Genomic DNA, 15,572 nt, shown 5'->3' with positions numbered 1-15,572 from the left:
ACGTTTTCTTAGAATAGCTTAGATAGTCTTCTTCTTCCACCTGGCCTTTATTTACATTTGTCTGATACCTCCCCCAACCCCCCATAAAGGGGGAGGTCAGACAAATGTAGAAAATTGGAATCCCTGTTTTTGAGTTGAAGAATCCTTCTTGCCCACACTGCCTATTATCAGGGGCATAAAACAATATTCTTTTTAGCAGCATCTAAAAGGAATTCAAGAATATGAGACTTTAATAACATTTAGTATGATGCTGTTTCCAAGCACTTTAAATAGTATCACTATGGTGTCAGAGACTCTTCAATCTTGCTTTCTCCCCAACTCTTAGCCCCTGTGTCGTAAGTAGTGATTACATTGAATATACTCTCTGAGTTGCCACCAGACTTACACACCATTCTCTGCTGACTTCTCTGTAAACTGTCTATAGCTGAAGCTTTATAGTAGTATAAAATTTTACTTATTAAAAGCAAAAACTGTTTTCTTGTCTAGAACCCGTGTGGTGCCCGTATCTCCTTGTTCCAAGGGCCGCCCTCGCCTTGAAAGCTTTCTTATTACATCAGCCTTGGAATGGACGGTATTCTTTAGACATTTCTCATGTGTAAGTTTTTTTGCATTTTTGTTTTCCTTTCCTAATTGATTTAAGATTGAAGGACACCCATGAAAATCAGCAGTGACCTGTCTCCAGGGCCTATAGGGATTGCAAACTTAAAACCGAGCTGAGGCAGTAATGGCAGACACACTAAAAGAATCACTGATTTGCCTCTTGTCTTCACCCCTCTGGGGACTTTGGGGAAGCGTGAGCCTGTGGACAGCTGTGAGTACACGTGCTGCTCTCAGGTGGCTTTGTGGTAGTCTTACTGTCTGAACATGGCGCATGGCATACTGAGTGTGAAGAGGGCCAGTTGAGACCAAGAGGAATTTGGGGACAAGATTAATTCTTTTTAGAAGCAGCATGAAGGGGCCTACTTCAGAGGTATTTTATGTTTTATAGTCTGCCTCATTGCAAAAAAATATTCACATTATTAGTGGTTATTAGTTAAACTACCACAGGTGTTACAGGACTTATGCCATGTGGAATGCACAGATAGGCCTGGGTTAGGGGAATTAAAAAGATAATAATATGATGAGGTATCTTTTCTCCAAGAAGTATCTACTTAAAGAAATGAATGGTCATTTTGCAGAGCAGAACAAGCAGATTCCTTTAGTCATTGCTAAGTTCCTTATTAACATGAATCTAAATCTAATAGTTTTTAGAGCTCACTGATCAATTTTCTGGTTTCTTGAAGGCCAAGGAGACTTTACTCATTTCTTGGTTTTGACTAAATAACATAAAAGCAGACATTAAAGATGATTGGTAGGTTCCTGAGTAGACTGTTGCTGTTTTGGTCTACAACCAGGTTTTTAACCAAGGACTACAAAGAAGTTATTTCTATATTAATACAATTTTTTTTCTGGTGAAGAAATAAATCGTAAGTGAAATAAATAAATTGTAAGTGAAGAGAAAATGAACTCATTTAAAATCTTTTCTTGGTACAGTGATTATCCAGAAAATGAAGAAATAAAGAATCTCCTTCAAGAGCAGTTGAACTCATTGTCTAAGTAAGCACTCTAACTATGTTTTATTAGAAGATAAGGTTATGAAAAAGAAAAACATAATGATTTAGGCTTTTTAAAATTAAAATAAGCTTTGTTTTAGAAAATATTTAGTAGCCCACGGAGAGACCATTCTGTTCACAGAGGTGACTTTCGAATCTTTGTCTTGTGGAAGTAAGGTTCAGATTGCTGTGCAGTGGACGTCTTATAGCTCAGCCTGCCTCCAGCGCAGGTCCCCTGCGAAGCCTCGTGTTAGAGGGTGTACACAGGGCGATTCTTGTGTGTCCGCTTCCCTCTCCTAAAGTGAGCTCTCTGTGTCAGGAGCTGTGTGTGCACTATTCTGGCTAAGAAATTAACATGCTCCCTAGAGCCAAGAGCATTTAAAAATATGTACTGGGAATAATATTGGAAAGGAAGTAGAAAAATATGGGTCCACAAGGAGTTCTTGGTAAAACATAACATGTTTTTGCAATCTAGACTCTGCCACATGTATTTTAATACTTAATAAATTAACGATAATAGAATATTTTATTGATGTCAAATTCGAAATAATTACTTTATTGTTTTCTCTCTTCCAAGGTTAGCCTTTTTGTTTAAATGGAAAAGAATAGATTTAAAGACTATCTTCCCTTCTTCCTGATTTATAAATATTCTATATTTGGCTATTTTAGAAATAGCAATTTATAAAAACACTAGCCTTTCTTCCTTAAATATTTTAATTTTTGAATACGTTCAAGAATAAATTCTGAATGCATCGTCTCTAAAGTATGTACTGTTCCTGATGATTATCAGCAAAATCGTTTTATCAACAATGACATTCTTGTTCCTATAGTTAGACAGCTGTTCATACTTTTAAAAACATGAGTTGAACTGCTTCAAGAAGCAAGAAGGTGAATCACAATTAGAGCCTTAAGCTGTGGTGGTTGATGGGTACTGCTTCTCCAAACCTAGATACACTCTAAGCCCTGTAAGCTTTTGCAGTTTCAGGGTCACAGCAAAGTGAGTTCTTTTGTAAGTTCTAAGCATACCCTTTGGGTAGGATGTTTCATTTTAAGAGTTACTGATTTATCCCCTTTGTTGTTGGATTCAAAAATATCGTCTTGCCTTTGTCTGCATTCCTGTCCGCAGTGACATAAAGAAACTCTTGCTCGATCCGGAATTTACTCTCTTGCAGAGATGCCTGCTTGTTTCAAGGTAACTGTTTGAAATGTTTTGTGTAAGACACAGGGAATTTCAGGTTAACTCATTTCTTTTATTAAGGTTGTTAGTTAAGACCAGACTCTTTCGGATTTTAGAAAATATATCAGTTCATCCTTTATAGTTGGCTTACAATTAATTTTGAAAGTAGTACTACAAATAGGAAAAAAAAACCTCACATTTTAAGCATGAGATCTAGGCCTTCTCTATTGAAAAGACTCCCTCCTACAGACAGCTTTTTAAAATATCAGCTACAAAGTGCATAAATATACCTATATATATTGGTGTACCAATATTGGTAATAAATGTACCAATAACTTATATTTAGAAGTAATAATCTCTACATTCTTACTGTACAGTAGAGTTGTCCCTTATAAAAAAAGACATTTCCCTCCACTCCCCAGAGAATAAATAGCATATTATTTCCACACCTTATCTAGTCAGTTATTCCAGAGGAACTTCTTCCTTAGTTGGTCCAGATTGAAAGGTATGCTAATGGCAAACCAGGTAAATAATGGCCCAGGCTTAAGAACCATGGTGTTCCTCTTAACACAGAACAAAGCGGGATTTGGGTCTGAAGGGGCCTCATGCAGTCAGAGCCCTGTGCTGTTTGAGACGCAGTAACAGGGCTGGAGGACTTGCAGCTTCACCTCTTCCACCCAGCCCAGCACGTGGTCTTTCACATGCCAGCACCATGCTCCCAGCACTTGAAGCTACTGTGGGAAGTAGCTGCTGTGTGAGTTCAGTGGAAACTTTGGTTTCACCCTTGCCAGGCTTTACGGCGATGAATCGGAGCTGCACTTCTGGACTGTCGCTGCCCACTACCTGCACAGCTTGTCCCAGGAGAAGGCAGCAAGCACACCAACTGCTAAAGAAACTGCTCCTTGGGACAAAGTGAACAACCCACTAGATATATGTTACGACGTGCTCTGTGAAAACGCCTATTTTCAGGTATTATGTTTCATATATTAAAAACCTTTAAAGCTCTGTCTTTGTAAGTATCTTAACCTTAGGAAACTTTCACACTAAGTAAAGGTCCATGTAATAGAAATGAGTCCCTTGGCACATTCACATTAAAGGATTGACTCAGTACTTGAAAAGCTCATAAATGCTTACAGAGTTTTTTAATAGACATTAAAATTTTATTATTAACAGTCTTCTAATTTTTTTGGTCTTAAAATTTTTTTTCAACTTGGTTCATTTTAATTTTTTCATTTTATTAATTTTCTATAAATAACAAACAATTTACTTGGTTTAAATTTGCTGTTCTATATATATAAAGGTAGTTTCATAATTTTTTTAACTTCCTGTAGAGTTCTAAATTACACATAGAGATGCTTCTTCCAGCCCTACTGAAGTGGCAGTTTCTGTAAGCAGACTTGCACACAGACTAGAATACATTCCAACACTGTTTCTCCTTAGATTCTTATTAAACTGTTAGATTTCTATGAAGCTGATTAATAACCTCAGAAGTCAAAGTAATGTTTACTAAAACGACTTTAAGTATAATTTAAATAAGTCAAAAGTTTTAAAATCCAGCCTCAATTTTCTCTCTCTTTTATTTTTCTACTCTAGAAATTTCAGCTGGAAAGGGTTAATCTCCAGGAGGTGAAACGGTCAACTTATGATCATACCAGGAAGTGTACAGACCAGCTACTTCTCTTGGGTCAAGTATGTCAGTTTTTATAACTCTTTTCATGTTTCAGGGAGTTCCTAGTTGATTAGTAATTTACAGCATTACTTACACCACACACACACACACACACACACACACACACACTATATAGTGTTTCCTTAGAAGTATAAGTATAAATTATGCTTTCTTTCGAAATAAGACCAACAAACATTCTGAGAAAGCAAAGATATATATGGTTAACCAGCTTGTAATTTTGGCTTCCATAATGTCACATGAGGCCTAACTAGTTTTGTTTTGTTTTGGTTTTGTGTCTTTGAATTGACTGGCGCAAAGCTTACATAAGCACCTGTATAAACCAGAATGTGGTTTTACATTTGTCCTAAAGAAGCAGTGTTGTACTTTTGTTCAACTTGTATATATGTAAACAAAGTGTCCACGAACATTTTTGAGAAAAGTCCTCTTTAAGCTGAAAACTTCTGTGTTCCAAATTATGAATTTTAAAAGGTTATGTTGGAGGAAAATGGCCTCGTAATTAGAAGAACTGTTTCTCTTATTAGACAGACAGAGCTGTGCAGTTGTTATTGGAAACAAGCGCAGATAACCAGCATTATTACTGTGATTCACTGAAAGCCTGCTTGGTCACAACTGTCACCTCGTCAGGCCCCTCCCAGAGCACCATTAAGCTCGTGGCAACTAATATGATTGCCAATGGGAAATTGGCAGGTAAGGCATGTTTTGGGGTATATTCGTTAATACTCTGGAAAATCAGACCCACTCCTGGAAAGTAATTGGTTATTAGGGATATTTCTTTCTTTTTTATATACACTGGAGAAAAGTAGAAAGATTATTGCTAGCAGTTGATAAGATGACCATATAATTTAATCATCTAGACCAGAGTGCTTTTTAAAGAGTAAATGGGGCACTATTAATAATTGCCAAGACAATAGGCATAAATTGGATAAACCTGGGCACCCTAAATGCTGAAAACCAGTGAGTGAGGTAGGCTTTACTTGTTTGTTTTCTGGACTGTGTTTGTACTTCCAACCCTGTTCATTTGAGTGGTAACATTGTAAAGCCCTATTTTAATATTTTATTTTAAAATTTAAGTCAGTAATGTCTCCAATAGGTAGGTATAAAATGTCCAAGACCAGATGAAGTCAAATGGTGATTTTATCCTTTAGTGACTTGTCAGAAAGACAGCTCCAGTGTCACTTGTGGGGCTGCTGTTTTGTCTTCCAGAGGGTGTTCAGTTGCTCTGCCTGATAGACAAAGCTGCAGATGCCTGCCGCTACCTGCAGACCTATGGCGAGTGGAACCGGGCAGCGTGGCTTGCCAAAGTAGGTGATTCTAGTAGGTGCCTTGAACATTTGGGATAGAAAGTTCAGTCTTGAACTTTGGACTCAAGATTTAGAAGCATTTTTGTGGCTGCAAAGCGGCTTTGCGAATATTTTCTTGCAACTTTCATCCTCTTATTCTTTGAGTATAAATTACATTTCTGATTGCAAATTGGAGGTTGCATTCGTAGCAATTAAGTGAAAGCAGCTGCCTCCTCTCCCTACTGGGGTGTGAGCCCAGACTCAGCCCAGAGGTGTTGCCAGGCCTGTCGGCCCCGAAGGTGTGGGTCCCCGTCACTGCTGGTCGTGGTGCTGCAGCATCAGGGGGTGTGTAGTAAAGCAGAGCCGAGCTTTGTTTCATAGGTACAGATCCCATTTCGATTCAATTCTTTTCCTTTCTGTAGTGCAGGATGTCTCTGTTTTTAACGTGGGCGTCTTTCCCAGGTCCGTTTAAATCCAGAAGAGTGCGCTGATGTTTTAAAGCGCTGGGTTGACCACCTTTGCTCCCCTCAAGTGAACCAGAAGTCAAAGGCCCTCCTGGTCCTCCTCTCCCTGGGCTGCTTTTCCAGCGTGGCTGAGACGCTTCACAGGTACACCCAGTGTCCACAGCTGGTCAGGACCACCCGGGATTAACCACCTTACGCTGTCCTGAGGCTCTGCCGGGTGGAGGGTAGTCCTCGGTGTCGGGAGTGAAGGGAGAAGCATACATTTTAGGTTTATTTAAAAAAGAAACCTAAAGGGATGGAACAGTCTGTGTTTATTAATTCTTCATTTGGTCTAGGAACTGTGTTATTTTCCTACCAATATGCTAGTCACACCTAACAGGTACCTGTTTAAAAAGAATATTAAAAAAGTCTTCAGAGAATTGGGGACAATTCGTCTTTGAGTAGAGCAACTGAGATGAAGGCTAGAAGGCAGTAGGAAGGGTGAAGAAAGTGTGGCGAGTTGGAGGTGTCCCCTCTGACAACCTTGAAGGGTAATTAATACTCATCACTTGTTATAGGACATTTTATTTATTTAAAATCTAAGGGAGGTAGGTTGAGGCAAATACTACAAAAGCTTACTTGTTAAATCTGGGCAGTGGGTACGTGGATCCTTGTCCTATCTCTGTAGATTTCTGTGAAATTCAACGATTTCACAAATTTTTTTTAAGTATTAATAAAAAAGAGCGGGAGGTTGGGGCGTGAGAATTCTCCCTTCCTTTCCTCTAAGCCGGGGCTGAGAACGGTGCTGGTGTGACTTACCCAGCACTCAGGCTTCCGAGGAGAGTGTGTACAAGTCTTTACATAGAAACACGCCCTGGGATGGTTCTCTCAGATACCATAAATTACAGCACCTAACTCGTGTTCTGTTGAGCAGCATGAGGTACTTCGACAGAGCGGCCTTGTTTGTGGAAGCTTGTCTCAAGTACGGTGCGATTGAAGTCAGCGAGGACACAGATATCCTTTGCCGGGACATGTGTGTGGAGGAGGAAGCAGATGCCGTAGCGGGTTTTAGAATCTCTCTCGGTTGTGCTGCCGGGGAAGAGCTATTCTATCGAGAAAGATCTGTATTCTGACCCTCCAGAGCCAGGAAAGAGGGAGAAACGAGAGGGAGGGAATCAGAAAGAAGGTTGTTGCACCAGCGGCATCAGCTGTGAGATAGACGGAGGGTCAGGAAGGGCTGTAAAAGGGAGGGAGCCCGAATTTTGTAATGTTTTGTTTGAACTTAAAAAGAAGATAGAGGGGGCTTCCCTGGTGGCGCAGTGGTTGAGAGTCCGCCTGCCGATGCAGGGGACGCGGGTTCGTGCCCCAGTCTGGGAAGATCCCACATGCCGCGGAGCGGCTGGGCCCGTGAGCCATGGCCGCTAAGCCTGCGTGTCCGGAGCCTGTGCTCCGCAACGGGAGAGGCCACAACAGTGAGAGGCCCGCGTACCGCAAAAAAAAAAAAAAAAAAAAGAAGATAGAGGAAGACTAGTTTAGGAAAGGTAAAGGAGGCTGCTACTGGAATAAATGCATATTGGAATAGAATAAAAAGAAAGACTTGCTGTTATCCATAGGGACAGTCTAACATGGAACAAGACACAGCAGCACTTCAGAGAGACGTGTCGTGCAGGCAGGTCACTGTGGTCCACGTATGACCAGGAGCATTTCAGTTCTTCTACCCGTCACTTGAGTTACATGTGTTTCTTTGAAAAGAATGAGCTTGAGAATCCAACTCCCAGGTCCTTGTTTTTGCAGAGGCCTTGTTGTTATATCATTGCACTTTTTCTTGAATTGTTACATTGTGGCCTCATTTCTACATGTCATGGTTTTGATTTTCTGTATAATTTTTTACAGAAAATTAAGCTGAATTCAGTGTCATATATCTAGGCACTGGGGAAGTTGGCTCTAGTTTGAAGGAGCCATTTTGGATATCAGAGCACAGTGGAACAGGGCTGTCTAAAATCCCAACACCCAGCTATCTGGAGCTCTTGCCTTGGGGCAGGCTTTATAAATAGAAGCTCTTAGTGAAGCTCATCTGCCTCTTAAACCACCAGCCTCTCCGACTTTCAAATGGCATGAGGGTATGCACATGAGTTTCACTTCTGTCATCCTTCTTTCTCCAGTCGTTGAGTGCATTTAGACCTTGGAGAATCTGGGAGGATGTTAGTTGGGTCTTGTAGAAGGACAGGCTCTGGGCTCAGCTGGTGCAAGTGCAGGGACATTACACACTGAGACATCACCTCCCCCTGCCAGGAGTTGCCCTCCCCCAGGGAAGAGGTACCTGTGCTTCTCCCGTGCTGCCCTCCCGTGGACACTCCAGCAGAGCTGGTCATTGTTTCCGGCCTGTGGGAAGCTGGTGGAGCCCTTTTTGCCCTTCTTTTCCTTAACTGTGGTTTACAGAAACTCATCTCCGCTATATATGCGGATTATGCCCGAAGTTTGAAGAACCTCGGTTTTAAACAGGGAGCGGTTTTTTTTGCTTCAAAAGCTGGAGCAGCTGGCAAAGATTTATTGAATGAGCTGGAGTTTCCTAAGCAAGAACTGACTGCAGAGTGACAGGTCAGCATGTACCATGGCACGCGGCCTCACGAGCAGTCGGCCGGGGCGTTGGTCTGGCTGTGGACGGTCACAGCCCAGGCTCATGATGATGCCGTCCCTGCCGGGGTCCTTGTGGGCTGTTTCACTACATGTGCACAGCAGTATGTGAACGTTTATGCTGTCAGGAGCAGGTTCTAGGACCTGTATTTATCTCAGACAAAGATGGGAACGCTTCAGATTTTGAAAGTATAACATTTTATACTTTTGGAGACAGTTTTAAGAGTCCCTGGAAACACTTTTAATTTTTTTAAAACTTAAGATCCAAGCAACTGAATTGCTTTTCTCATTGACTAGATTAAAATCTATAGTAAAAGTAGTTTGTGAGACCGATTCTGAAATCTGTGCTTTGCCTGTGTTTATATACAGTCATTCCAGGTACAAACAGAGCAGAAACATTTAAGCAGTAAACGTGACTTACCATAGCATTCCTTGTTTTCTTACCTTGAAAACAGAACTGTTGATTTCCTGATTTAGGCAGCTGCTAAATTTTGTAATTTCAGGTTCGTAGGCTCATAGAGAAATTGTAAGCTTTATGTTTTGTTCCAGTATGTGGAGTCTTGTATATTTTGGATTTTAACTCCAGTGATGTGTTACAGTAACCTCCTCTCTGAAGGCACTGTTCTTTAATATTCTTTGTTTTCTTCCAATGACTGAACTATATGAGATGTGACTGCTATAAATTATCGCTAAAAATTTAAATGTGTATAATTTACAGAAATGATAAATAAAAAGGGACTTCATCCCAGCCAGGCCTTTTGTTCTCTGAGCTGCTGCGCACCAGGCCGGGTGCTGGGCTGGTGCCTCAGGAGTCCGTCGAGCTGCCGGCCCTCCAGCATCCGAGCCACTTTGCTGAACCCGGAGAACCTGGGCTGCGGGGGCTTGGGCCCCAGGATAGAGCTGCCTCTGAGTTCCTGGGTGGGCGGGGCTTGGCTTGTGGCTCTCAGAGGTGAGGAAATGGCCTTCCTGTCTTCTCCTCCTGGATGTCCACAGTGGCACGTATCGTAACACCCACCAGGAGGTGTTTTTAGATAAAATCGTAGTCTCTACCCTTAGATATCAATCAGTCTGCCCCATCGGACAAGGAACTGAGATCCATGGAGAGGAAGAGCCTGTCCTGGGATTGCTTGTTCCCAGGCCAGTGCTTCGGCTAAATGTCCTAGAAGAAACCCAGGACCCATTCATTGGTCCTGTGATTGGCTAACCTTCTTGCCCTTTCTTTGCCTAGGTAGGTTACATAGAATTTTTGAAGGCCATGGGCAAACCCAGCTCTCTTTATATTGTTTATTAGTTAAATGCTTGTCAGGATAGACTTAATTCAACCGTCAATTAGCTAAAGGAGAAAAGAATGCTGGCCTTAGTAAGCAGAGAGAAAAAAGAAGAAATTCCAGCATAGGGCATCTTGAAAGTTAAATGTGCTTTGGAGTAGAGGCCAGCAAATAGGCAGTGAGCTGTTGCCTGACTGTGGGAATGGAGGAGCGGACCAGGCGCAGCTTGGCAGCAGCGGAGCAAAGAGGCCCGAGAGCCTGGAACGTGTCACAGACCGGCTGGTGAGGATGGCAGCCAGTCTGTGTCAAGACGCCCCTCTGGTGAGCATTCGAATTCAAGGGCAGGTGAATCACATTCACAGTCAGTCTTTCTGAACCTCAGCTTGCCTTCCCACGGAAGGTCTTTAAGCACATCATGTTATCAGTGCATTAGCAAAGGAGGCTTCCCAGGGTGACACAAGCAGCGGCAGTTGGGAAGGAGAGTGACCGTGACTTCAGGTCAGCAGGTGTCTCCCTGTGCAGGTCCCCACAGGTGTGCTTGTCAGGCCCTTGGCCCTTCCCTTGGCAATGAAGGAAGCCTGGGTGGAGGGGAGAAACCTGGTCTGGTGGGCAGGGGCTTCTGCGCAAGGGAGGCCCCGTGTGAGACCACTCCTCTGGCTGCTCTCACAGAGCCATTTCCTGTCGCTCACTGTTACCTTTCTCCTGTTCGGTTAGTAATTGTTCTGTGGGTGGTGGCACGCTCTCGGCCTGCCCGCACTCTTGCTTTAGGTATTTCCATTGCTTTGAAGGTGGAAGCAGAACCTTTTGTTCTTCTAAAATAGATATCAGAGCAGCATCAATACAAGCTTCATGTCCCTCCCAGATGCAACTAATCAGAAATTCTCTACAGAATAGACCTCACCTCAGTATGAAAACAGTTCCTCTCTCGACTGTTTGTTGCCTGGAGATTTCATCTTGCATGAAGACAGGATTAGGTTTCAGTGAATCCTCAGCTCGTGATCACCTGTAGTATTTCATTCTCCTCAGCAGCACTTCATGATTGACGTGAAGTGTTCAGGTACAAACTTGTTGTCATGCTAGGATAAAAGAATTCTGCAAGGCAGAAATGTCAGACAAGTGAGAATATTCTCTGAGCCAGTAGGGCTCTGTTTCTTTGCGATCTATTTTAGAAGAACAAAAGCTTCTGCTCCCATCTTGTAACTGATTTGACTGACTCAAAACAACTTGTGAATGAAAGAAGTCTGTCAGTTAAAATGTAAAGGGATTTTTAATTGGTTATACTTGAAGGTGCTGGTGTTTTAAAAGAAGAAAAGCGAAGGAGCTGGGCTTTAGGAATGCAGTTCTCCTGAGAACTGCTGGAATCCAATTAGATGGGCAGGCCCAAAGGGCACTCGGATGGGCAGATTGCCCCACTTGCCTTTCTTGTCCTTAAAGGCTCCTTGCATGTGTTTGCTCCGTCAGCCATGCCGGGTCCGCGCAGAACAATGCCATGAAGGCCCCACTTCTCTCGCACTCAGATTTTCGGTGACTGCGGCTCTCAGATGAGTCCCTGCAGGCATTTTGCCTCAGCATTTGGCTCTCAGACCGAGAAAGGCCAACTAAACACCACCGACCCTCCTTATTTTTTTCAGTGACATTGAGAAATATGGCTTAGTCAAGGTGAAAGTAACTGTCCTAAGTACAAGAGAAGGAAAGACATTCTAGGTTCCGTAGGTGATTTGGGTTTGATATTTAGCTTTTCCATCTTCCATATTTATTTTTAGCAAAGCCAAGTGCAGTTAGGCAAGAAGGCTGTTAAAAACCCTGTGATGTACAGCTTCAGAAAGATTGCACAAATTAGGTAAGACTTCAAGGTTAGATAAAAAGACATTCCTCAGTCACCGCCTTAAAAATGTTGCTTGGGTCCGTTTTCTCTCGCGTTGACTGTCTTCTTGAAACTGAAGTCGGCGGGCTGGTGTGGGGCAGCAGTGCGGGCTGGAGGGGAGCGGGGGCAGGTGGGTGGGCTGCACGGGAAGGGGCCCTTGTTCCGGGACATCCTCAAGATGAAGAGCTGAAAGTGCGGCCTGCAGGCCTGCCTGTTCTGTAAACAAAGTTTTACTGGAACAACCATGACCATTTGTTCAGTGTCTGTAGCTGCTTTCAATTCAAGAGATTTGAGTATTTGCAACAGATACTCTATGTCCTATAAAACCTAAAATATTTACTGTCTGGCCCTTTACAGGAAAAAGTTTACCCACTCCTACTCTAGGCCCATAATGCCAACTTGAGATGAAATTTCAGATGTCCAGTTGTCTTTTCCGGGTACAGATCAGTGATCCTTCTCTGACTAGGTACACTAGAACTTAGCTCTTTTCAGAAACATGTTGTTATAAGCGTCATCGCATCCGGCTCCTTTATGGGCCCCAATTCCCATGGCAGTGGGTCTAGGAAACTACGTACAACATGTATCACCTGGGCTGACCTTAGTCTTATTTCTGACAGTTCTGAGATAAATAGATGGTATATATACGTCATCAATCAATGATAGATGACATCAGCAGACGACAGAAAATTTATATCCAAGAGCTGTTTCATTACCAGCAATTTTAAGCAAATCTCAGTCTTACTCCAGACACCTCCTAACATGTTCTGCTGTAATAAGACCTCATTTTATTCCAGTATTTTGACATTCTACCATCTAGAGCTTTCATGCTTCAGGCAGGGTGGAAGATGAAAAATCGTTACACCCTAAGCCTGTGGTAGGCATTACTGTTGCTGACGTGAGTTCACAGGGTACAGATGTTTCTGGACAGAAACCCTGGGTGGGGGAAGTCTCAGCAACTGATGACTCGGGCTTCGTGTAACCCCATATGGATGAGCCAGGAAGTGCGGTTATCAGAAGGGGAGGATGGATAAGCCTGCAACCTAATCAAATGGAAAAGCTCAACTGAGGAGGAAACTGGCAAACTGTAAGTTGGCACAGATACATTGTGGGAGGGAGTGAGGGAAGGAGGAAGGCCTGAGAAACGAGATTTCTTAAAGGCTGATTTGGGGGGAAATGATTCGGATCGTTTTCTTAAGAACCATCTGTCCAGCAACAAAACTTAGTTCTGTGGATTAGGTTCACTTCCCAGTGGTCTCAAGTGCGCATCGGGAACGTAATTGGACAATAGGCCCTTGCGTGTCTTAAGTTGCTAATATCTGTCAAGAGTAGGACAAGAAAAATAGACCGTGTCCCGTGAAGCAGCGGGAAGGCTGTCCTGTAGAGGATCGTGTTCTAGCAAGGGTCTAGCATTAGTTAATTCAAGGGATCTTAAGAATCTGATTTAAGTTTGTGCTCTTGGCGATGCCACTGCACATTGCAGAGGGTCTGCCGGAGCCACACTGGCTAGCAGAGTAACTGTCAGCCAAGCCTTGGGTTTTGCTTTTGCTTTTGCAAACCTGTTCAGCAGTGGTTCTGAACACCAGTGCCCAAGGTGTGGAACAAAGAGGAGAGCGTGGCCTCGGGATGGCATGTCCCTGCCATCTAGCTGCCTGACCTTGGGCAAGCTGTCACCTGAGCCTCCTTTGTAAGAGGGGGATAATATTGCCTGCCTCCCAGGGTGGTTGAGAGAAAGATGACAGATGGGAGGGCTCATCAGTCCAGAGGATACCCGAGTCCTTAGAAGTTATTCAGGAACGTGTGTGTTCTGTCTGCGTCGCTGCTCATGGGAAGATGGATGAGACTGTCAGCTTTCGTTCAGGACGGGGAGTCTTGCTTGTGAGACACAGACCAGCAGGATTAGAACAGGCCGGGAGGAAGGGAGAGAAAAGGAAGACGGAAAGTGGCTCTCGGCATCCCTAACGTCTGTCGCCCACTCTGGCATCACGGAAAAACTTGTTCTGAGCAGAAAGAACTTGATCTGGAGCCAGGGTGGACCACCTTCTCTCCATGAGGCATCTCCAGAAACCTGCTCCGTCCACGTCCAGCAGTTCCTCCCTGACCGTCTCCCCCATACGCAGCAAGTCTCCTCCTGCCTGAGACGCACATCACCTTCCTGCACCCCAGCCCTCTGCTGCCTCCCCAGCCCCTCCCTGCCCTGTCCTTACCTGTGGGAACCGCCAAGCTCCGAGCGTGGACTGAGCCACCACCTTCTGTGGGAGGCACCTCCCTACAACTGGGTGGGGCTGACATGGAGTAGAGAAGTGAAGAGCAGCCCTGGGCACGAGGGGACGTTCACCCCCGGCAGCGGAAGGACTGAACAGAATCCACCGGGAGTGGCCGTGAAAGGACACACGGCCAACAGTGGAAGACAAACCAGGAAAGGCGCACAGCAGGTGCAGTGGGGTTCAGAAAGGACAGGGAGCAGGTGACTCACTGGGGCCTCCTGGGGAGTAGGTGTCAGCATGGCCCTGAAAGATGGGCAGGAATGAGCCCAGCTGGTCCAGGCAGGTGAAAAGCGCAAAGAAAGGTGAGGTTGTGGAAACTGACCTAGAACCAACACCAGCAAATGGTTCCATTTTTCAGCAGTGTTGGATACGTCCCCTGGGGCTGGGTGGGAGGAGCATGTGGACCAGCTCAGACGCCCGTGAGGGCCCAGCTGGGGCCCAGCCCTGCGCACTCTGCTCACCAGAGAACCGGCCAGCGGCTCCCATCAGTTGCTCCAGGTAGCGGGGGAGCTGCGTTGTCAGAGCCGCATTGCTGACAGTGGGTGAGAAGGAAAAGGCAGGAGCTTCTCTGTCACCATGTATAAACCCAGGAAAAAACATTTTGGCCACTTCTTGAAGAAAAAGGTAAGACTCAGCAGCCCTGGTTTCTCACCTGCATGGTCTAAGGGCTGCACTGTGCACTGTAAATGCCACAGAAGGCACTCTCCCCCCAGTTCAGCCAGAGAAAGCAAGTCACTGTCAAATCTTCCATTGCTTTTGATAACGCTTACCTTGCACCAGTGAGCAAAGGAACACACACAGTGTACACCAGGGAACTTGGAAATGACCAGCAATGTCGAGGTCAACAGCTTTTTTTTCTCTAGATGTGCTTGTGGTTATGACATTTTAAAAATGAAAGCACACAGTGTTGCTGTATTTTTGACTAGTTGGTTAGTATTGTTTGGCTGGTCCCTGGGACAGAGTGAAATGTACCCATATTTCTGGTGTTGCACAAAGAGCTGTGAGCAACTGGATTTGTGTTGCTGGATTTTAGTAGATTAGGTTCAGATGGACCCAAACTTTTTCTTTTACGAATGACTGGGATCCACAGGCCCCAGAACAAATCAGAAAGTCAGTCATAAGCGCCAGTAAGACTGGGGGTGCGGTGCTGAAGCCCACCCTGCGCAGGGGGTCCATGGCTACAGACTCAGGAAGGAGAGCAGTGGCCACGACTCAGCACCGGCTGCCTGTTGGCACAGAAGCAGCGCCACTGGAGCACCAAGGGTCAGATCTTTCGATCTTTCAAAAGGAGCTGCAAGTCGAAATAGCTACATGAGATATCCAGATGTTTCAATGTTGGCTCAGATTTCCAGAAAGCCAG

General features: G+C 44.3%; 1 protein-coding gene across 4 annotated transcripts in view; it reads left to right on the top strand.

Moving 5' to 3' along the window:
• The window catches only part of WDR11 (WD repeat domain 11), an 80,464-nt gene that overhangs the window by 45,273 nt on the left and 19,619 nt on the right, over positions 1 to 15,572 (top strand). For 3 of the 4 annotated variants that reach the window (XM_067709218.1, XM_067709217.1, XM_067709220.1), the window contains 10 exons: positions 487 to 595; positions 1,534 to 1,596; positions 2,719 to 2,784; positions 3,561 to 3,738; positions 4,363 to 4,458; positions 4,981 to 5,146; positions 5,663 to 5,760; positions 6,202 to 6,347; positions 7,117 to 7,197; positions 8,621 to 9,564. In XM_067709218.1, coding sequence (XP_067565319.1) covers positions 487 to 595; positions 1,534 to 1,596; positions 2,719 to 2,784; positions 3,561 to 3,738; positions 4,363 to 4,458; positions 4,981 to 5,146; positions 5,663 to 5,760; positions 6,202 to 6,347; positions 7,117 to 7,197; positions 8,621 to 8,777 — 1,160 coding nt within the window. In that variant the 3' untranslated portion in view covers positions 8,778 to 9,564. Of the gene's footprint in view, positions 1 to 486; positions 596 to 1,533; positions 1,597 to 2,718; positions 2,785 to 3,560; positions 3,739 to 4,362; positions 4,459 to 4,980; positions 5,147 to 5,662; positions 5,761 to 6,201; positions 6,348 to 7,116; positions 7,198 to 8,620; positions 9,565 to 15,572 lie in introns of those variants that run through there. The other variant, XM_067709219.1, reaches the window with a different exon arrangement.

Source organism: Pseudorca crassidens, chromosome 16 (assembly GCF_039906515.1).
Source record: "Pseudorca crassidens isolate mPseCra1 chromosome 16, mPseCra1.hap1, whole genome shotgun sequence".
In the NCBI taxonomy this organism is placed as follows: domain Eukaryota; kingdom Metazoa; phylum Chordata; class Mammalia; order Artiodactyla; family Delphinidae; genus Pseudorca; species Pseudorca crassidens.
This window is presented reverse-complemented; position numbering and strand designations above follow the sequence as displayed.